This window comes from Poeciliopsis prolifica, unplaced genomic scaffold (assembly GCF_027474105.1).
Source record: "Poeciliopsis prolifica strain line A6 unplaced genomic scaffold, Auburn_PproV2 SCAFFOLD001, whole genome shotgun sequence".
NCBI classification, from domain to species: domain Eukaryota; kingdom Metazoa; phylum Chordata; class Actinopteri; order Cyprinodontiformes; family Poeciliidae; genus Poeciliopsis; species Poeciliopsis prolifica.
In genome coordinates, this window is record NW_026562376.1 from 8,495,702 (window position 1) to 8,518,558 (window position 22,857).

General features: G+C 39.1%; 1 protein-coding gene across 3 annotated transcripts in view; it reads left to right on the top strand.

Annotated features, from left to right (window-relative positions):
• Window positions 1–22,857, top strand: part of tln2b (talin 2b) — a 96,778-nt gene that overhangs the window by 62,890 nt on the left and 11,031 nt on the right. For 2 of the 3 annotated variants that reach the window (XM_055028468.1, XM_055028475.1), the window contains exons 22-50: window positions 409–522; window positions 681–794; window positions 892–1,026; window positions 1,217–1,345; window positions 1,839–1,941; window positions 2,651–2,859; window positions 3,271–3,390; window positions 3,884–4,081; window positions 4,452–4,591; window positions 5,070–5,163; window positions 6,203–6,292; window positions 6,414–6,536; window positions 7,160–7,303; window positions 8,743–8,928; window positions 9,076–9,216; window positions 9,824–10,005; window positions 11,113–11,245; window positions 11,357–11,458; window positions 11,596–11,766; window positions 12,026–12,172; window positions 13,522–13,623; window positions 13,796–13,915; window positions 14,507–14,653; window positions 17,234–17,400; window positions 17,598–17,781; window positions 18,105–18,230; window positions 20,282–20,398; window positions 20,870–21,055; window positions 22,577–22,684. In XM_055028468.1, the coding sequence (XP_054884443.1) occupies window positions 409–522; window positions 681–794; window positions 892–1,026; window positions 1,217–1,345; window positions 1,839–1,941; window positions 2,651–2,859; window positions 3,271–3,390; window positions 3,884–4,081; window positions 4,452–4,591; window positions 5,070–5,163; window positions 6,203–6,292; window positions 6,414–6,536; window positions 7,160–7,303; window positions 8,743–8,928; window positions 9,076–9,216; window positions 9,824–10,005; window positions 11,113–11,245; window positions 11,357–11,458; window positions 11,596–11,766; window positions 12,026–12,172; window positions 13,522–13,623; window positions 13,796–13,915; window positions 14,507–14,653; window positions 17,234–17,400; window positions 17,598–17,781; window positions 18,105–18,230; window positions 20,282–20,398; window positions 20,870–21,055; window positions 22,577–22,684 (4,032 nt within the window). The remainder of the gene's footprint in view (window positions 1–408; window positions 523–680; window positions 795–891; window positions 1,027–1,216; window positions 1,346–1,838; window positions 1,942–2,650; window positions 2,860–3,270; window positions 3,391–3,883; window positions 4,082–4,451; window positions 4,592–5,069; window positions 5,164–6,202; window positions 6,293–6,413; window positions 6,537–7,159; window positions 7,304–8,742; window positions 8,929–9,075; window positions 9,217–9,823; window positions 10,006–11,112; window positions 11,246–11,356; window positions 11,459–11,595; window positions 11,767–12,025; window positions 12,173–13,521; window positions 13,624–13,795; window positions 13,916–14,506; window positions 14,654–17,233; window positions 17,401–17,597; window positions 17,782–18,104; window positions 18,231–20,281; window positions 20,399–20,869; window positions 21,056–22,576; window positions 22,685–22,857) is intronic. The other variant, XM_055028484.1, reaches the window with a different exon arrangement.

The window sequence follows — 22,857 nt, forward strand, 5'->3', positions numbered from 1 at the left end:
TTCAACTTTTGTCATATTCACTTTAGCCTGACAAATATCAGTCAGTTTTGGTGACTGCACACACACATTATTAGTAAACCATTGTTAAAAGCTCAAATTTCATATGGCATTCACACTGATGATGAGTGTATGTAAACTTGTTGCCACCGTACATGAATAGACATGAGGTAAATTAAGTAAGACTAGTGGTAATCAGTTCATGTCATAAAGACTGGGTTGGAATTTCTTTCTCTTTTTCCTTCCTTTCAACATTCTGGCTGAAACTCCTCTCTGTCTGATTAGAAGTCTGCCTGAGCCAGAACACGGCAGTATATTACAAGATGGAGCATATATGAGTGCTCCTCTTTGCCAAGATCCTTTTTTTTTTACTGTAGACTAAATTGTTTTTTTTTTTTGTTCTATGAACAGATCGCCGCTAAGCAGGCAGCGGCTGCTGCAACTCAGACTATAGCAGCTGCCCAAAATGCTGCTGCTTCCAACAAAAATACTGCTTCACACCAGCAGCTTGTACACAGCTGTAAGGTACTGTCATGCAGTCTTTCCATTGCATTCTCTTTTTATGCAGTGCATGTATTTTGCTGGTTTACTTTCAGAGATGTCCTTAAATTTGCAACATTTTTTCTTTTGTAGTCTCATTGTTGTAGCATATAAAAATGCACCATGAATATTTTTAATTCCAGGCAGTAGCAGACAATATTCCCCAGTTGGTGCAAGGAATGAGGAGCAGCCAGGCCCAGCCTGAGGAGCTTGGCCCTCAGCTCGCCCTCATCATGGCCAGCCAAAGCTTTTTGCAAGTAAGCATGTGACCTTTAAATTGTCAATAACCATCTAGATTTAGCTTTTATTTATGTCTTAATAATGGATTTTTATCTTTCTGTCACTATCTGTCAGCCTGGAAGCAAGATGGTTGCGTCGGCAAAGTCAGCTGTGCCAACGGTGGCTGAGCAGGCTGCTGCTATGCAATTGGGCCAGTGTGCCAAGAATTTAGCAACCTGTCTGGCAGAGCTCAGGACTGCCATGCAGAAGGTATCCATAACACTGCCTGAGATAACAAGATTTATCTGAATGCCACAGGATATTTGCTTGCTTTTGTATCTTAATGAAACTCCACTCCTTTGATCTCATCTGGTAATATCAGCAGCATATAGCATATGATTCTGTCTGTTCTGCATAATTGAGTTTGAATGACAATTTTTTGTTTGGGTGTTATCTGAAGGCCCATGAAGCCTGTGGCCCTTTGGAGATTGACTCAGCGCTCAAGACAGTGCAGACACTAAAGAGTGAACTCCAAGATGCAAAGAGGTCTGTGATTGATGGCCAGTTAAAACCTCTTCCAGGAGAAACGGTCAGTAGACAGTGAGATACATTACAAAATGAATTTGTTCTTACTGAAATAATTTATTAAAATGACTCTAAACAGATGTTCCTGTATATTTTGTTGGACTAATCTTGTAAGATCTAGAATTCCATAAAGAGGTAAACTAGAAAAATCATGATTACTGCAGCTTTACTGTTTCACAAAGTTTCTTAACTTTGAAAATATGTAGCACATTTAGAGACTGAAAATGTTCCCCATTCATTGCAAAATTCCTCAATATGAGTGAAATTGAATTGAGAATATGTATAAGTAAGAATGTATTTAAGAATTGACAGGTCATTCTAACACAAATATATTTCGATCTATATATTTGTAAACCATGGTAATACATTGTCTTTATTAGTCAGAGTGTTTTCTCATTCATTTTTCTCCTTTAATGGATGAGTATTTACCTTTGATATATATGTTTTGGTCATGCATAAGCAGATAGAACTAACAATTCACTGTGTTGCTCTTGCAGCTGGAAAAGTGTGCTCAAGATTTGGGAAGTACATCAAAGGCTGTGGGCTCCTCTATGGCCCAGCTGCTGACCTGTGCAGCTCAGGGCAATGAACATTACACAGGTAACCTCTTCTGAGCAAATACAACATGCTCACATTTACTGCAGTTACTCATTCCCACTTTACTCCAGGAAAGTGATGAACTACAGCAAAAATAAAAGGCTAACTGGGTTATGATTATTTTTATTGTTTTCAGCATTTTTTTGTTGTTGTTGTTGTCTACCTGGCTGTAGTTTCTGTTAAATGTTATTTCCTATTTTCATAAATTTCCCAAAAGAGTAAAAGACATGTAGAGAACAGCTTTTCTAACAACGAGCGCTTCCAGGCACTGCCTCATGCTGTGGCTCAGGGTGCTGCCCGCTGCTCATTAATCTTTTCTTTTTTTACTGGATTTAACATTTCATCAGTAAATGGCTCCACTCTGCTGGTTAATGCAATTTGATGCAATTTGCTGCTGTTTTAGCTCTATGTGTAATAATTTAAGAGCACCTCCCATGTGGAGGCCGTATTTATTATACAACCTCATTAACTTAGACAGTGAGGGCATTTCACTATCGTAGTTTTGGTCACAGTATGTTTCTACTCCCAGCTGATTTATAGGATGTTGCAACAATTGCAGCCAATAGGGAAAATAAAAATTCTTTCACACAAAGTCTGCTGAAAACTGTTTTAGAAAATATAAAAAAGACAAGTTGCACATCTACTGTCTATTCTTGCTATTTTTATCAAAATGCAGTTGATTCATTTAATTATTTTCTTTTTTTTATTGCAGGTGTTGCCGCACGAGAAACAGCCCAGGCTTTGAGGACTTTGGCCCAAGCCGCCAGAGGTGTAGCGGCCAGCACAAAGGAGCCGCAAGCTGCAGCTGCCATGTTGGACTCAGCTCAGTATGTGATGGAAGGCTCAGCCATGCTGATCCACGAGGCCCATCAGGCTCTGGTTCATCCAGGAGATGCTGAGAGTCAGCAGAGACTGGCTCAGGTAGCACAGGTCCCAGCTATTTATTCCCAGATGCGATATCAATGTTCCCCAGTGATTACATTGTTCTTCTCAGTCCTTTTCCCCCATATGCCACTGATTTGTAAACATTTCTGGTTTTCCATAACAATCATCCCCTCTAAGCGTTACTATTTTCTCCCCGCTGAGTTCTTTGTTGCTTGACATCCCTCCCTTGGGAATAAAACTATTCATTTCCCTCAGACCCTTCAGGAGATAAACATATTGTTTAGCATAAATCTGTGACAGCAGCAAAAATTAGTGACAGCGCTCTAAGCTCAATTTGCATTTCAGACGTCCCCCCCAGTATAGCTGTGCTTTGCTCTTGGGCTTTATTTTGTAGCACATTATTAGAATGGGTAATGGCAGTCTATTCACTGATGTGCTGTGTTTCAGGTAGCTAAAGCGGTGTCGCACTCCCTGAATAACTGTGTGAACTGCCTACCAGGCCAGAAGGATGTCGATATGGCTCTCAGGAGCATCGGGGAAGCCAGCAAGAAGCTCCTGGTGGACTGTGTGAGTCCTAGTCAAGCTTAGAATATTATTAAAAAGCTGTTTTACTTGAGTAAAGGGATATAGCTTGGTAGCATATTAACTGAAAGTTGAATTAGGGAAAAGCTGTAGTAGATGAAGATGTACAAAAAGCATCTTCTTTGTGAGAAGGTTTTCCCTTTCACAAACCTTGAGAGGATTGTGAAGCAAAGCCAACTTAAGAGTTTGGGGGAAATTTACAAGGTGTGAAATATGTATATAATATATTTTTGTATATTGTTGGTCAAGTCACCGTTCTCCCCTCTGATTGTATTGGTCATAACATGGCTACAACATTTTATCAGCTGTAATTCATAAAAAATAACAGAAACGAATGCTTACCACTTTGTGTGTTTTAAAACTATGCAATACACAAGTTTCAAATTCTGAATTGAATTCCTAATATAAGTGTGACTATTCAATCTGCGTCTGTGCTTTTTTGTACTGCAAATCCTAATAGTCTGACCTGTCTTTGAAGCTCCCTCCCTGCAGTAAGACTTTCCAGGAGGCCCAAACTGATTTGAACCACACAGCAGCTGAACTCAACCACTCAGCAGGCGAGGTCGTCCACTCATCCCGTGGAACAAGCAGTCAGCTGGCTGCAGCCTCAGGGAAGTTCAGCCAAGACTTTGATGAGTTTCTGGATGCTGGCATTGAGATGGCGGGACACACCCAAGTAGGTTTCACAATCATGAAACTTCCTCCTCCACATTCCACCAAAATGGCTATTCAGTGGAGTGCTTAAACATCATTGTGCTGAAAGCCTTAAATACAGAGTGTATCTTTACATTGCCTTATTAGCTAAGATATTGTGTAAGACGGTGGTTAATTGAACATTTTCACCTTATTATCTTGGGAGCACTGATTGTCTGTAACAGCGCCTACACTTTCAGATTTAATAGGATCTAGTGGTGCTCTTGTTCTGGTGATTTAACTCATTAGTTTGTAAAGATGGAATTCAATAGGAGTTGACACAGCGTGACACCTTAGTTTGAGCCCACTATGTACTCGTATTTTTTATTTTTTTTTGCTTTGTCCCTACTCAGAGCCAAGAGGACCAGATTCAAGTCATTGGTAATCTGAAAAACATCTCAATGGCATCGAGTAAGCTGCTACTGGCCGCCAAGTCTCTTTCTGTGGATCCAGGTGCTGCCAATGCGAAAAATCTTCTAGCTGTAGCAGCAAGGTACAATATTATTCAGAGTGAAGCAGAATCGTTTCTATTGTCCACTCATGATGCTGAGTATCTAACTGTTCCTGATTGTGTAGGTTGTGATGGATACACAAAACATCTTCCTGCTGCATCTGTATGCCACTCCTACAACATGTCTGTTTGGTCTTGCTAAAGGGAGTGCGTATCCTCCCCTTAGTGGAGAGAAGCCAAGCAGCTGGTCCCATTGGGCTTTTGGCCTGACTGACTCCTCTCTGTCTAATTAGGAGGATGGAAGCCTTGGCTGGAGCTTGTCTGTGCTCAGCAAGGCTGAACACAAACTCAAGACAATCCCTGTGCCCTGTGCACCGTGTTATTCAATCACAATGAGAGGCCAGCACTGCCATGCTTGAATAGGGAAGCTTAAAGCATATGTGAGGCTGTGTGTATGGGCGTGTAGTTTTCACAGGTGAGAGTTAACAGCGGATGTTTGGGGGCTGCTGGTGTGTTTCAGGGCAGTGACGGAGAGCATTAACCAGCTGATAACAATCTGCACCCAGCAAGCAGCAGGACAAAAAGAGTGTGACAACGCCTTGAGGGAGTTGGAGGTAGATGTCCCCATATTCATTTCACTTCACACCGACAAACACCAAGCTTGAGGAACAGATGTACATGTATACATTTACATTCAATGTACATTTTACGTTTGTGTCCAAACTCACAGCAGAGAATAGAACGGTATTGTAATTGCTCTGTTTTTTTCTTCTTCCTTGATAAAATTCATACTGCAGACTGAGAATTGCTGTCACTAAGTTGCTCTTTTCTTATAGCTTCTAAAACTTTACATCAGTCTTATACGTATAGAATCCTTTTATAATCCTGTATCAGCTGAAGTGCATACTTCTATTTTCACCTATAATAAATTTTTGCATGATTGCAAGAAATGCAAAACCGTGAACATAGGATTTAAGGCTGAATGGAATAGAAATTGTCATTGCTTATTAAAGATAAAACTAACTATTTTTATAGCATATTTTTTGGAAGGACCCTTCTCAAACAATATTGAGAGTGCGTTATTCTTGGGATGCATTAGATCATGGTTGAGATATTTGTTTTTGTATTTAGCTTTTTGGGTGACAACTATCCATTAAGTTGATGTAGGACTGACATAGTACCGGTATTTCTTTTTTGGATGGAGGTAAAGGTAAAGGTTTTGTTGGGAGGGACATAAGCACGCCTGAATTTACTTTGAAGGGCTTGGATCTGTTTTATTTCTGTTTCCAGTTGCATTTATTCTTGTATTTGATATCTCTCGTAGGGCCCCTGAAGAGTAGCAGTAAAAATAGTTGCATTGTCTAAACTTTCAGATCCAAAAGCATTTTACCTTATGAAGCCTGTGTTCAGTGTCTCCATGTTACTACTCTATTACCTAACCGAACATTAATTTCAACACCAATAAACTTTAATTAAAGGGACTGATTGATATAATTTATCTTTGAAGCATCATCTCATATCTGCTATTTATATTGAATGGCCATTTTAATATCTGAATTAACTGCCTGATAGATTTACTGTGGTGTCATAGCAGAAATGTTTATTGATGTGCTCACAGTGGTTCAAGATATTAACATCTCCATCTGTGCGCAGGCTGTCAGAGGTCTCCTAGGCAACCCCAACGAGCCAGTAAACGAACTCTCCTACTTTGACTGTATCGAAAGCGTCATGGAGAACTCAAAGGTACTAGCGTTTAAAATGATTCAGATTAAATACCTCTGATGTAATTGTCAGAGCTATTTTATGCAGCAGACAGTTTAACATCTAATTTGTCCACTTCCTATTTATTTTTGATGCGCCTCAGGTTCTGGGAGAGTCAATGGCAGGCATTTCTCAGCACTGTAAGACAGGTGATGTTTTAGCCTTTGGGGAGAGTGTGAGTTTGGCATCCAAAGCTTTGTGTGGGCTGACAGAGGCTGCAGCACAGGTGAGATCACAGCATCGCACCAACGCACTCTGGGTGGTACCTGGCTTCTGCTGTCACTTCAGATTTTATTCTGTTTACTGTGTCTCCGATTACATTTTCATAACTAACCAGACTGCATTGAATTAATTTTTTTATTTTTCAAAGCCGCGCTACATGAAAAGAACCTAAAGCATCATGACAGGGTTGAAAGCACTCAAATTCTATTTGGAGTCTACTGGGGAGCTTTCTATTGAGTAAATGAGACACATGCAAGGCGAGGCAGGTCTTTTTTGAAGATTTTACAGTCTGCCGCTCTTAACCCTCTCAGGCTCAAATTACTTGAAAAGACTGTCTAAGTTGTTGCAAATCTGCAACACCTGCCTGGAGAGGGTTAAAACTCTAAAATAGAATCCTCATGTTGTTGCCTTTTCAAGAAAGGAGACATTTTTTGTTCTCACTAGCTTTTACTATACAAAACCTTCCATATCACATATTATGAATAAAACTTAGATTTGCATGGAAGTTGTAAATGGATTTGCACTCATGCATGTCAAATTTGTTTGTAATAACTATTCCAGATTTCTGGTTAAAAACTAACTCAACAGACACACTCTTAACGCTCTCTGTTTCTGTCAACCCTTTAGGCCTCTTACCTTGTAGCTGTTTCCGATCCTAATAGTCACTCAGGTCATGAAGGGCTAGTGGATCCTATTCAGTTTGCTCGAGCGCATCAAGCCATACAGACAGCTTGCCAGAACTTAGTGGACCCAGCCAGTAGTCCCTCACAGGTAAGATGATGCATCTTAATCTGAAAGACCACAAAAGTTATTTTCTGGCATGTGGCGGTTGGTTTATGTGCCTTTGTAAATGAGGATGACAAAAAGCCTGAACTTTAACCTTTCTAACCGTGAAAGGTAAAGCACTCTAAAGACATTACAGACATTGTTGTTTACCATTTTACTTTTGGAGAGAAATATGGTGGCCTTTTGCTCTCCACTCTAAAACCTAGCTTGGCAGCATTTTGTCTTTGCACAGCCCCCAGCCATTTAAGCTGCTGACAGGTCAACTGAATAAACATTGATTGTGTTGTTGCAGTGCAATCGTGTGCTTTAAGAACTTGTGTTAGGTGTTACCTTGAGATGCCCCATTATGTTAAACACTAAGCAGGAACAGACAGACTGTTGGAACAAAGAGTTCAGGTTATTAACGCTGTAGTCGGTAACTTTTATATAATTTTACTTTATCCATATTTGTTAAAACTGTCACTAGACAGTTGAATATAAGTGAGATAATCTGTGAAAACTCAAGCACTTCTGGCTCTTTTCAGTCATCCTACTGCCATTTGCAGAAATTCACAGCAAATCATAGCCTGGAGGAATGTTTTGAGAGTGTCATTTAGCACATACAGAGCTCAAAACTACCAATGAGCTCCAACTGTGGTAATGGTGGAAAATCAACCTGACATTACAAAACTGCTGATTTCTTGAGTTCTCAACAGACTCTACTGAAGAGGAAGGGTTGTAGCACATCAGAGAGCAAAGGGGAGGAGCTAGTAAGGTGCGTTAGGTCTCAAAACTCCCTGCAGCTTTGACCCGACAGCCGAACTTCTCTAGTCTTGTTTCATATGTTCCATGTTAGAGGCAGGGACTTGATTCTATGTTTTAAGCTTGAATTGCATGATATTAGCAAGCATTAAAATCCTAATCTTTGAACATGGCTGCCCATTTATATGTGTAATCTAATCTAAAAAGTATCCAAATCAATTCATTAATCTCCTTATTTGCTGAATGGAATATAAATTAAGCAGATAATAATATTAAAATCAAACAGTGCATAATTTAAATTTATAATCTTTAGAAAATTTGTGTAAAACAAGATGAAATGATGATACATTTCGGCCATTGTATACTGGGGACTTGACTAGCACTTGCCCTTTAAAGAGTTTATGAGACATGAATCCTGACCCCCAGAGATTTTAGTCTTGCCTTGGAATTGGGGCAAAAGATTTGAGAGTTGACTTTGATTGCGTCCTTTAAAATATAATTATTTGGTATCCATATCTATGAGACCAACATCTTAAATAGGAACTCAGTTTGGTAGTTTTAGTGGGTGATAGGTACACCACAGACCTCATGTAATTTGAAGTTATTTTTGGCATATTGTAAATGCATATTGATATACCTCCATTTCTAAAGTTGTTTGATGTTTGCCCTTATCTGTCCATAAGGTCTTGTCTGCAGCAACGATTGTTGCGAAGCACACCTCAGCTCTCTGTAACGCCTGCCGTCTAGCCTCTTCTAAAACCTCCAACCCTGTGGCTAGGAGGCAGTTTGTCCAGTCAGCCAAAGAGGTGGCCAACACTACCGCCAACCTCGTCAAAACCATCAAGGTCAACTCCCCAACTGATCAAAACGTTGAGTGTAAATTTGTTACAGATTATTTTTGTCTGTCTGTGGTTGGTCAAAGGAAATGGTGCAGATGTGTATGTATACTTCAATTACTTTCAATTACAAGACCAAAATAGATAGATATATTTTCATCCAACATTTTTTCTTTACAGGCATTAGATGGCGACTTTTCGGAAGACAATAGAAATAGGTGCCGTGTTGCCACAGCTCCACTCCTTGAGGCTGTAGAAAACCTGTCAACCTTTGCTAACAACCCTGAGTTTGCAAGCATCCCAGCTCAGATCAGTAATGAGGTATTCATGCGTTGTAATGATCCTTTGCAATGGACCATTCTTTATTATGTTGTTTTAATGGTTATAGATGCAAATGAGGAAACCAAATATAAATGAATGAACTCTTATGAAATTCTTTATTTATTTAGTATTATGTATTTAGTGATAACAGTCTTCCTGTGAGGCAGCTCTTCACAAAAGTTGAGAATTTTACCAGAGATTATAATTTGTCTTTCTTTCTCTTTCACTGTCAAAATAAGATCCAAGATGAATTTTGGTTTTCCATTTCAGCAGCGCAGTGCTTGCACAGTGCTCTAAACGCTTTATGGCTGTAATCTGTTGGAGGGCAGTGTTTAACAGCACTTGCTCTCACTACAGCTGCTATAATCTTCAGCTTGTTAATCTAATTGTCAAGGGAGGTTTTGGCTCGTATCATAAAGACTAAAGGTGTTAGTCTCTACGTCTGTGTAAAGCTGCCTTTCTAATCTCATCCCTCCATTTGATTGCACGTTTGATCTCTCCAAGGTAGTCAAAGAATATTAACAACTCTGCCGAAGCAACATGGCTAGCTGCTGGCTGTTCAACCTGAGTTGTTGATTCACTCACACTAATCCTTTCATGTCTCCAGGGCTCGGTGGCACAGGAGCCGATAGTTCGCTCGGCACGTTCCATGCTTGATAGCTCCACTTACCTCATAGAAACGGCCCGGTCACTGGTCCTCAACCCCAAAGATCCCCCCACATGGTCCATTCTGGCAGGTCACTCCAGGACGGTTTCTGACTCCATTAAAAGTCTGATCACATCGATCAGGTTAGTAGAATCCTACTTGTCATATGTTTCTGCACAATTATCCTGGATCAAGGATTTTAGAAATGAACTCATAGCTGGAGAAAACACTCCGATTCTAAAACTACAGGATGTGCTTCCTGATATCGATTCAAGTTTGCAGTAAATTGCTATTCTCAATTTATAATTACCATAATGCCAACTGCCTTGTACTCGATTAGTTAGCTGCAACAAATCTCCCAATGTGCTCCACCCATCCTGTTGACTTCATCTGGATGACTGGATGATAAGCTATTTAAAAGAATAGGTTGTCATTTCAAAAAATGCTTTTCGCATCATTATAGGATGAGAAATAATGGCACATGTTCATTTAGAAATGTTTTACATGTAAGTGTATGCTGGTTACCTCTTAACCTCTTAGTGATGATTGCTGTCTATCTCCACTTCTGGCAGGAAAAACTTGATTACAGAATAAACAGAAGTGGGTTAATCAGTAAACTTATGCTATTATGTGAGGAGGGAAATAGATTTTTCCTTTGTGGGAGTACAGGTATTAATTTCTCAAACTTGAAAAAAAAGTATAGTGTACAGCAAAAATGTTAGAATACATAATTTTCATTCAGTTCCTCCGATTCAGTAATAAGAGAACACATTTCTCTGTAGTTAAATCACAGCAGAAATCACATTGGCACATCAAGTCTGAAATTGTTGCATAAATTCTTGTCAGAATTCTTTAGATCTCTGCAGTTTCTCTACCAATACCATGGGGCTCTGGTTAATTGCGTTATAAGCTAACTTCTCCTCAGTTTCAACCTTATCTGATATGTTGCTCTGACTTTATGATGCTGTGTGTTCACTAGTGTTCTCTAACAAATCACAAAAAATATGAGTTAATGCTGAGTTTAAATGACACACATTTAGATGCTTTTTACTTGTCAGATTTTTGAGTATAACTGGTTTACTGGCTTTTATTAATGAATATCAGAACATAAGAGGCATACCACACTTTTAACTTTGTTATTTGTGAAAAAAAATAAATAAATAAAATAAAAAATTTTGTCCCAGTTTTTTTTTTTTTTATCATAGGCATATAAATCTTTTGCTTATATATTTCCATATATCTGGTGACAGGGACAAGGCTCCAGGGCAGAGGGAGTGCGATTACTCCATTGATAACATCAATAAATGTATCCGAGATATTGAGCAAGCCTCCCTGGCTGCAGTTGGGCAGACTCTGCCCTGTAGAGATGATATCTCCATGGAGGTGAGTGCACATACTCCATCAGCTGTGCCCTGTTTAAGAGAAATAACTGGGGATCTGTTAACTTTGCTGTTGTGGCTTCAGCTGTAATTATCTGCTGGTGTGACTCAACAGGCACTCCAGGAGCAGCTGACATCCTCTGTGCAGGAGATTGGTCATCTGATTGATCCTGTCTCCACAGCAGCCCGAGGCGAAGCCGCCCAACTGGGACACAAGGTGCTCTTGTCTGACCGTGTAGCTCTTCATCCCCTTTGGATTCAGAGCAAAAGCCCATTATAGCTGGGTTTTTTGTTTCTATTTTTGTTCTTCAATCCTTTTCTTTTCTCACATATCTCTTAAACACATTCTTGCAGGTGACTCAGCTGGCTGGTTACTTTGATCCACTCATTGTGGCATCAGTGGGCTTAGTCTCAAAACTGCAAGACCACCAACAGCAGATGACCATCCTGGATCAAACCAAAACGTTGTCCGAATCTGCCCTTCAGATGCTCTATGCTGCCAAAGAAGGCGGAGGAAACCCAAAGGTGCACAGTTGCTTCTAATACTCTTTTACTGTAAATGATGTGCATTTTTGATAAAGACTATATAGTTAATGAAATTCCAATTAGACAATTTAAGATTCATTTTACTTAAAATATTTTGATGCCCTACATTTAATAATTAGATATAGTGTGGCCTCACATTTTAAATATTTTGTGGTAAGACACCAGCCAGAGTACGGCACAGAATAGTTAGTTTGGAACAACTCAGCCAAGCAATCCTGATCAGTCTTTTCCTCCCCAGGCATCCCACACTCATGATGCCATCTCTGAGGCTGCACAACTGATGAAGGAGGCTGTGGACGACATCATGGTGACTTTGAACGAGGCAGCGAGCGAGGTCGGCATGGTCGGGGGCATGGTGGAGTCCATTGCTGAGTCTATTAGCAGGGTGAGTAAGGGCATCTTTTGTGCACTTCTATTTTATTTGTCTATTGGAAGTCATTGTCTATATTCAGTCCCTAAAATATGGCCTTTATAATACATAGATCTTGCCAAAATTTAGCCTAAATAAAAATATTGACAATCAGGCTTAGTTTACCTATTTTGATTAATCTCAGCCATATTTATAGGCACATCACAATAAATTAGAGTATCGTTAAGAAGGTGTTTTTTATTTCTTTGGATTCAAATTCAGTGGAAGATGCTTTACACATAAAGTGATGTATTTGAAAAGTTTATTTCTGTTCATTTTGATGAATATGGTTTACAGCTTATAAAAACTCAAATTTATGTATCTCAGAGAATTCAAATATTACATAATACCATTTTTAAAAAGTGTTTTTTAATACAGTGATGTTGTTTTATGATCATCTCATGACCTGGACAATTGGCAGTTTTCCAACAGAGTGTTAATAGTCACCTTCCTTAGCAATGACCATTTGTGTCTTCCCATCCTTGTGGAAGGTGTCAGTGACTAAGGACTTCGCCCATGTGTATTAATGGAAGGTTGAGTGGAAGGTAAAGATGTGCTGTAAAATGATACACAAACAACAGAGATGAATGAAGCAAAGTGTATTCAATGTTTGGGGGAAACTCATAAGGCATGAATTGGAATCAGAGCTTTAAGTCAATCAGAATTTAATGAAATGCATTTTATTCAGAAATTCCAGAGTCTGGAGGAGAATAAACATGCAGAGAATCCAAGATGCTCGAGGTCCAGTGTGATGTTTCAACAGTCAGTTTCTAATTTGTCAGAAGGGTAACTGAGGTTTACCCCGGGTAAATAATTTTGTGGGAAGTTTTCTCAGGTGGTGTCTTTGTTAGCAATTATTATTATCCAGATTTGAATCCTCTGGTCATGTGAGCTAAGACTCATCCTGCAGGGACGTCAATATGTTGATGGTGGGGTTAATAATTGATAATGACCTCCACGTCTGCATAGGCCTGGATCAGATATTTACCTCTTGATTTGTTTTCTTGTAAAAGCTGTGTTTAATAAAAAAAAACTGTAAAATTACTGCTATCTGTGATCTTATCTTTTAGAGGCATTTTATTCATTTATAAACAATCTGAACCACCTGCTGCTTTCCACTTTTAAGAGGAATACTTGCATTGTTAAAGAAAAACTATTTATTAATGACATTTCCAACAGTACTCGTGACATTCTCCTGAAATGTTTTCCAAATAATAAAATATTTAAACAGCCAATCTTCACAGTCCACCTTTCAAGTTCTCACATATGTAAGAGAAACTGGAAGGAAAATAAGCAGGATTTAAATGGATTCTTGATCCTAACAGCTTGATGAAGGAACTCCTCCTGAACCCGAAGGATCTTTTGTGGACTACCAGACGACCATGGTGAAGTTCTCCAAGGCCATCGCCATCACGGCACAAGAAATGGTGATTGAAATACAAAAGCATTTAACTGTGTAGAGCTACAGTAAATAAACATTAGAATCAGCAAGTATGTGCACAGAAATAAGACTTTTACTTCAGTTCATCTTTGCTCACAATGTCTGAGAAAACATTATTATATTTATGATGAAAATATGTTAATTTTTTCTTTAACCAGATGACCAAGTCTGTGACCTGTCCTGAGGAGCTCGGTAGCCTTGCCTCTCAGGTGACTGTGGACTATGCACAACTCGGACACCAAGGGCGCCTCGCTGCAGCTACTGCAGAGCCAGAGGAGGTGAGCTCCTCGCTGTTGTATTTAAAAAGATATGTGATACTTGAGTCTATTTATATGGCTGTGACACTGAAATGTCTGCAATTCCAATGAATTTAATGGATTCCTCACACTCTGATGAGCACAAATGCTTTCTATTCTTAGACATCCTTCACAAACTTCACCAACAACAGGAGATCAGATAGAAAAAATGTCCCCTCAGCATTCATCCTCTCGCAGCACCCACTTGCTGCTCTCTTAAATCTTTTCTGATTTATCCTGAGGATGGCTGTGTGCAAATATACCACTAATAAGCACAGCAGCTCTTATCGTATCTTGTATATAACAAGCTGCTTGAAACCCTGTTGGTTGCCATGGTGACAGGCCGCTCTGAAAGCCTATAGTGATGCTTGTAATGAAGTACCACCCACCCATGAATTGCAGTCAAGAAATTAAAGGTGCAGTACCAGCATTTCCTCTTTGAGGGTGCTTGAAATGTTTCATTTCGCACCTCTCAGTAAGAGATCCTAGCTTGAAGGGTGATTGTTATTTTTCTAACATGACTCAAACAAGAAGACCAATGCTGTGCGAACACAAGCCGCTTTGTGCTTTCAGGTTGCTTTCCAGATTAAGACACGGGTGCAAGAACTAGGCCATGGATGTATCTATCTGGTCCAGAAGGCTGGAGCTCTGCAGCTCAGCCCCACTGACAGCTTCTCCAAAAGGGAACTCATTGAGTGCGCCAGAGCAGTCACAGAAAAGGTAAGCAACAATGAAGTCAGAAACTGGTAAAGGAAACCATTCCTTGCTCTTTTTTTTCTTATGCTTTTGTTATCATTTCAAATTATATTTTCTAAAAGTCTGAGCATGTTAAATCCCCATCAATTTCTCCTTTTTTCCATTAACAGTTAATTTAAAACGTCTTTTAAGATCTTAAACTTCATTTTTATGATCCAAAAAAATCTGACTTTGTGAATAATTCATAAACCTTTTCGAGCTTTATTGTAACATGTTTTCTGTGAAATTTCAGTGAAAATAGGCAATGTTTTTAAGAAAAAAAATATAAAAATTGTTCTCAATGCAGTTTGGGTGTTCTTGGAAATCACATACCATTTTATTCTTTATAATCGACAGTTATAAAGCACAAGATTAACCTGGAATTGGCTTCATCAGACCTGAAAATTTTATAAACATCTCTACTCTAACAAGCCTGAATCAAATAACTTGATTACCTCCTCCTCATGCCATCAAATTCTGCAGAGGCCTGGCCGATTACTTTGACTCACTGTGTTTGAACTGGCATCCATGAAAGAGTTGTTTCAAACTCGCTCTTGAAGACTGGAGTTGACCACCCCTGAACTAAACCCACAGTTCACAGAGAAGTTACAGTGACTCAAGAGGATGGTAATCTTCATGGCTAACAGTAGAGCAGATGCAGCATATATGGAGGCTAATATCCTCTAAGCAAATGTCCTAGATTCAGTTTATGACACCAGGCCATATACTGCATATCTTCACATCTTCTCTCTGCTGTTCTTTTACTTGAGTTCATCACTTTGAAGGCCACTAGCATTCTGCAGATTAAAGCTAAAGCTTATGGACAAGAGATGTTCTCACAGCTTGATAGATTTGCAGAAACTTGTACCAACAGAGCGAGCAAAGGCTGATAGACTCCTATGAAAGTAGAGTAATGCTGAAACTGAATCTAAATGTGGCTTGATGGTTTGGTTTCCGAAATTATTTATCACTGTCTGATTTGTCATGTCACACCAAACTGTTTTTATAAGATTCCACTGTATGCTGTGTTTTCATGTGCAGATATGTAACACAGTTGTTGAAAACTTGACCTTTTTTGTCAATCTAGGTGTTACAAATAAAAAGGTGTGTTTAATATATTGTGGCATATTTGACATGTTTGACATTGATTAAGCCTAAAAAGCTAATTAGTACTCATTATAACTACAGCTGTGGTATTTACAGCTGTGTGTTACAGCTATTTTTTTTTATAGTGGGTTGTATTAAAATCTAGGATTATGCAAATTGCTTTCTACAGTAGTTGCCGGTCGCTATTCTTCCAAACCAGTAACAGTCAGTTACTCCAGTTTCAGTGCAGGTGAAGTCACAGCACAAGTTAAGTGTCCTGAAGACCATAATTCCTGAAACATGTAGAAAAACAGAAACTGAGGAAGTTTTCCTTCTTTAAATATTTGCAATGGCTGTTTTTTGTTTTACGAGGAATTAATCATTATTCACCCATCCATTGGCTATACCCGCTTATCTTTGAAGGGTCGCGGGGGAGCTGGTGTCTATCTCCAGCAGTCATTTGGCAAGAGGTCGGGTGCGCCCTGAATAGGTCAACCATGAATCGGTCAATCATGACCTATTCAGGGCGGTTGTAGGTAGCTAGCATTTTAGTTGTTTGTTACGTTAGGTTATGCCACCTGCTGGCATAAATTGGTCAATGCAAACTAAGAAACATATTTTAAAGTCTATTTTCTGAGTGAGCCAATATAAGGATTTTCAAACTCATGCACCCTATTTTCTATTTTATAAAGATAAACACATTTATGAGGTTTTGTTGAGATATTAAATCTTTCATTTTGAAAATGTTCTCCAAGAGACAAAATGGCAACTTTGTAATTGTCTTTATGTGTCACTGAAAGTTCAGGTCTGTCCAACTTCATCAATACACACAGATTTCACACCTGAGTAGTTTCTGGCTGAAATAGCTGCAACTTCATGCTGAATCTTGATTGTTCCTCTTTAGGTCCAAAAATAATAAGTAATATTTCTATTCGGCTGGAGAACGTTATGGCATACCTACACAGTAATTTGGTCTATGCATCAGCTGAGAGCTTGAATTGGTTCATTGTCACCTGATGACAACGCAATGTCACCAGTTTCCCAGGATGAAACCCATAGTTATGGTAATTAATCACTACTTGTTATAGTCTGAGCTAGCAGGAGCATGTAAATATTAAATGAAAGGGGCCCCAGAATGGAACCTTGCAGCTCCAAATGGAACCTTGTGGAAATAGGCTGTGCTTTGTGAGACCAAACATTTAGGCACTCCAGAATGGGGGATTCAAGGATTTCTTAAACAAGCACGAATGGATCAAAGGAACATTATAACACTCAAAAGAAAAGTCTCAAAAATATGTTTTACATGATACTCTCCCACCAATCTTCTTAAATTTAAGGGGAGTTGAGAGGCCCCATCCACTCCATCCACTCATCTTTACTAGTGCTGCTGGAATGTGATCTAGTTATAGACCTAGTTGTCTTTCCAACTCTCAATGAAACATTTCAGATACTGTTTTTGTGTGTTGTGTCATGTTTCAGGTGTCCTTGGTGCTATCAGCACTTCAAGCGGGAAACAAAGGCACCCAGGCCTGCATCACAGCAGCCAGTGCTGTGTCAGGAATTATTGCTGACCTGGACACCACAATCATGTTCGCCTCAGCTGGAACTCTGAATCCAGAGAACGAAGAGTCATTTGCTGATCACAGGTGCCAATGACCTCCATCTAAACAGCCATTAAGAAACTGAGCTTGAAAACATAAAAAAAAAAAAAATTTAAATCTCTAAAGAGAGAAGTGTTTAAGATGTTAAAACTGTTGAGAGAGACACTCTGCTTTGTTTTACATTGTTGGTGCTTCATTATGACTAAGGAGCAGATTGTCACACAATGTGTTGTGTCCCTCAGGGAAAGCATCCTGAAGACGGCCAAGACGCTGGTGGAAGACACCAAGCTGCTGGTGGCGGGAGCTGCGTCCACCCAGGAGAAGCTGGCTCAGGCTGCACACTCCTCAGCCAAGACCATCACTCAGCTAACCGAGGTTGTCAAACTGGGGGCGACCAGTATGGGATCCGATGACCCTGAGACACAGGTGATGAAAATCAACAGTACACTAATAAAGGTTTCTCCTTTGCATGCAAAAAAAAAAAAACATCACATCTGGTTTTTTATTATGGTTTTATTTAATAAAACTCTGCTCTTTTTTTGTATTTTGCTTCCTGTGTTAGATTATCTTTGACTCCCATTCCATCCTCTTCTTCCCCCTGAGTGCATACCACTATCTCTGTTTTCCACTAAGTCTGAAGTATCATGACTAGCTTGGAGCGATAAGTGCTAAATCCTCTCCCCAAAGTACAGCCGATAAGCCTACACTCTGACCATTGTGCTTTATTGATTCCACCTCTATCTCCTCAGGTGGTTCTTATAAATGCAGTGAGGGATGTGGCTAAGGCGTTGGCCGAGCTCATTGGTGCCACCAAATGTGCTGCTGGTAAAGCACCTGACGACCCGTCCATGTATCAGCTGAAGAGCGCAGCCAAGGTACTGAAACTCTGAAACAGATGACTGTCACATCTCTTTAAGTGGTGGATTTATTTCACAGAAAGCCCTATTGCTGATAGCAGGAGACTGCAGAAATGCATTCCGCAAAACCCCTCTTTATATTATTGCCTATAGATTGATGCATGTGGTAGTAATAGGCTGAGCCTTTTTTACAAGGAAGATGTGACAGCTCTTATCAGAGTCTTTGCTTTCTCTCTCATATCTGTGGGACTTGAGTTGTCACTAATATATTGTGTGTATGTGTTTGTCAACATGAACGAGAGCGCTGGTGTGCCTTACAGAAGCTCTTAACAGATGTGACTTGGAAGTGAAATGTGTATAAAGCAGAACAGTCTTTCTGTACTTTAAAGATGAAAGGCACATTTTTCTACGTTTTCTTCTTTTTTTAATAAACTCCAGTTCTAATGCCATCCTGGGCAGTTGCCCATACAAAAAAGAAGACTAGACTGTTAATTCGGAATAAACAAAATAAAATACAATGTCATGAATTTTATGGATGTCATATAAACTTGTGTGACAAAAATAGTCAATGGAGGATTTCAGAAACTTTGGATGTCAATGAAAGTCATAAATCTACCATTTTTTACCTTTTTGTTGGCTAGATATTTTCTCCTATTAGGGGCAAGAATAGTCTCAGCTACATAATTAAGCCACCAAAATTGCTGGTGTCATACAGAGGGACATGTCCTTTCTATGGCAAAGAAAGGTCAGGAAGAAGCACAAGTGCTTCATCAGCCCAAATGAAAGACGTGTTTTATCTTTTTGTTTCTTTCTGATGCCTTAATGTCAATGTTGCCTTCTCCTTCTGGCAAAGAACAAAATTATTTAAAATCCCTGATTAGACTTTTGAGTGTTGGTCCTAAGTAATTCAGTAGCAGCTCCTGTATAAATTAATACTTTTATTGCTGTACCTTCGTTTTAAATACACATTTTGTACACATCATAGTCTCGGTTTTAGCTGTTGTTGGCACTTTTTAATTACTGTATGTACATTGTATTTATGTCTGCTCATCGCTTTTTAGAATGAACAAGGACTGTAAACAAATTGTCCTTCAATGGTTCATACATTTTTCTGACTTCTAAAACCTGAAAATGTACATCAATTTAAAAAATCCTCCCATGCAGGATTTGGGGATTTTGTTTCAATGGTGATATATGAATTTAAATACTATTAAAAGTACACTTATAAATGAGCAATAATTTGGTGTCAAGAAGCCTGATAACTTTGAGAATGATTTCTCTAGCATATCTGTTAGGGCCAATCTCTATAATTAAATATCCATGCAAAGTAACATAAAATATATCTGCATAATTAAACAGCGCTTATCTAAAGTTTAGGTTTTGTTAAGCTAACTGACACGATTTCCAGTTGAATGTATTATAAATCTTAAGACATGCCTATGAGGTCCCAAAAATTTCAATGGACTATTGAACAACAAAGCCGGCTGAGTACTTACATAAGGATCCAATCAATCAAGAGTCTTCTTACAATACAGCCTCAGGTGCTTCTAAACAGATCCAAACAAAGATCTGCTTTGATAATATTGTTGAATTTCTTCTGTAAATGTATATTTTATCTAATTTAAGAAAGTGCCCAACAATCTAGCACACATAGCTGTTGCAACAGGATTAGTTGAGTTTTCTCATCTAAATGGAATTAGGGCCACCCATGGATGTGTTCATGTTGACAGATTGGTTCAGTTCCTCCAACATATGGTGACCTCTGAACAGGATACCATCAAAGTCCTGGCGGTCATGTTTTTCAAATTCCAAAGTCATAGTTTACTGCAGTTTACTAAGCACGGCGCAGACATAAATATGTGGCACGACAAGTCAGTTCATTTGTTTCTTTTTATTTTAACAGGATTAAATTCTACTATTTTTAGCAACAAATAGGATTATTCACAGTCTGATTATCAGGAAAAGAACAGTTTAAATATTTTGTATAATGAAATTGTTGGCCTCAGTGGAGGAAGAACTATGCCTTCTGGTTTAAGTCCAGGCCTCATTTTTTCTCTCATCACTGACAGGTCATGGTGACCAACGTGACTTCTCTTCTAAAAACAGTGAAGGCAGTGGAGGATGAAGCCACTCGTGGCACAAGGGCACTGGAGGCCACCATTGAGTTCATAAAGCAGGAGCTGACAGTAAGTGCATCTGACAGGCCAAGACTTTTCTTTGTGGTCTGTTGAGAGTTAAACATTCAGAAACAGCCTTTCTGCAAAGCAGGGTCAGGGATATCTGTGTCTATTATTCTGAACAACACAGGGAAGCTTTTTGTTCTTTTTTTCCCCTTTATTATCAGTCCAGCTCTGTTCCTTCTCCTCTCTCAGCCCCTGCAGGTTTTCCCACAGCTCTTATCAGGGTCTTGGTAAAGAACACAGCCAGAGTGAGAATTGAAGAGGTTCCAAGAGCTTGTTTTTATGTAATTTGCTTCTAATCCTTATCAGAGGGCCTTTAGCCTCAAGGGAGGTTACTAAGTCTCCCTTAAGTTCATATTACTACACTGTCTACATTTTACCATATGTTTTCTGGACAATATACTTGTGTAAACTGTGTTCACTTTCTCTCTGAGCACATACCCTATCGCAATTTTGTGATTCTCTTCTTTATGTCAGGTGTTCCAGTCCAAGGACGTTCCGGACAAGTCCGCTTCACCGGAGGAGTTCATCCGCAACACAAAGGGCATCACTGCAGCCACAGCCAAGGCCGTGGCTGCAGGCAACTCTGCTCAGCAGGAGGACGTGATCGCGACCGCCAACCTGAGCCGCAAAGCCATCTCCGATATGCTGACTACCTGCAAGGTGCTAATCCATTCCTCCCTGCCAAAACAGGCCTCACACAGACAGCACCATCCTGGCAGGGAACATGTGAACTTGAGCCTGCTGAGAGCAGATATTATCGAGTCGAGTTTATTTTCTGGATACTACTGCGGGAAGTGACTCAGTCAGTGTTCAAAGTCAGACTAGAAACCAGAATATACTCATCACCCGCTGAGCAGTTTTAAGAACACAGAAATCAATGGATGATTGAGCAGTGAAGGCTGTGTTTATCAAGATCTTCACTTTTAGTAAAGCTTAACCCAACAGCACAGATTTTAAGTGATTTCAAACTGTAAGAGGTCATAGACAAAATATTAATCATTTCAAACTGTATTCAGCATCTTATATAATTATGTTGAAGCTTACAACAGCAGCAGTCTCCATATTCAACTCACCAAAAAGTATGCTCTCATCCTACCTCTATTGAGCAGATGTACAAAGATGTTTGCAGGCAATAATGTTTGCGAATGCAGCAGATTGTATACACACGTTTAGTCAGCACACCACAACAGAAATCAGATAACCATGGTTTATTTTGGTCAAAGTTAAAGAAATGCAATTATGAACAAGTGTTTCTTTTTTATTAATTGGTACTAGATATGACAATTATAAAATCTAATATTATTTTTTTACTTTAAGATATTTTTATAATTATTAAGGGATATCAACTTTCCAAGTATAGATATGTCAGACATATTACTTTTTCATTTAAAACTGATTTATATTTATACACTAAACAGAAATGAAATTATTCAAAGATAAACTTCAAAACCACAATAAAAAAATGTAAGGAAACCCAAAAGGGTTTATTGAAATCATAAGGGGACAATGGGATTCGTTCCACAGTCAGTGGGTTGCCGATTTTATTCCCATTCCAACCACCAGTGCTGGTGGTCAGAGGGCCTGGTGGCATGAGTATGAGGCAGCCCCGCCTCCGTCAGTGTCCCCCAGGGCAGCTATGGATTCTACCCAGTAGCTTGCCACTGTGTGTGAATGCATGAACGACAGAATGTGATGTGAATCACTTTGTGGTTCTACACAACTGATAGAGCGCTATACAAGGAAAGGCCATTTACCAATCTAAAAAAAGTAAAACATTTTATTCTAACACCTCAGCTTCCATTGTGTTTGTGACTAAAGAGAGGAAAACTATGTCCTGATTAAATTCAAGGGTGTATTTGTTTGCTGTGACTATTAGAACTAAAGTGAATAGCAGAAGCAAAAATGTGCTCTGTTTGATGGGATTTTAAAACATTTCCAAATCCAACAATTTTCATGACAGAAAGAAACTGAAAAATCAAAAAGATAAAACTTTGATATATGTTTAACTTTCCTTTGATCTACTAAAACTCTGAATAAACTTCAATAGTTTTCTTTATACATTTTTCTTACAACTGTGTGCCTTCTCTGGCTTCTGATGCTTTAGGTCCCAACCTATCTTATACAATTTTGTCCTTAAGCAGTGACATTAAATGTAATTTTCAGCCTTTACTTACTTTATAGCAAGCTGCACATCATCCTGAGGTGGGCGAGGACTTGAGAGGAAAAGCCTTACAGTACGGCACTGAGTGCACCGCCGAATACATCAACCTTCTGGAACAAGTACTGCAGGTGTGTACAGTTACATAAACCATGTTTATTGAAAAGAAAATATTTTGGGAAATATTCTCTTCTATGTAGGTCATGGCTGGTACCATTTATTTTTTTAAACAAAGTTTTTTTCAAATAAGAGTTAAAATATATATAAGGTTGTAGAAATGAAATCAAGTTACTTTTAGCTGAAA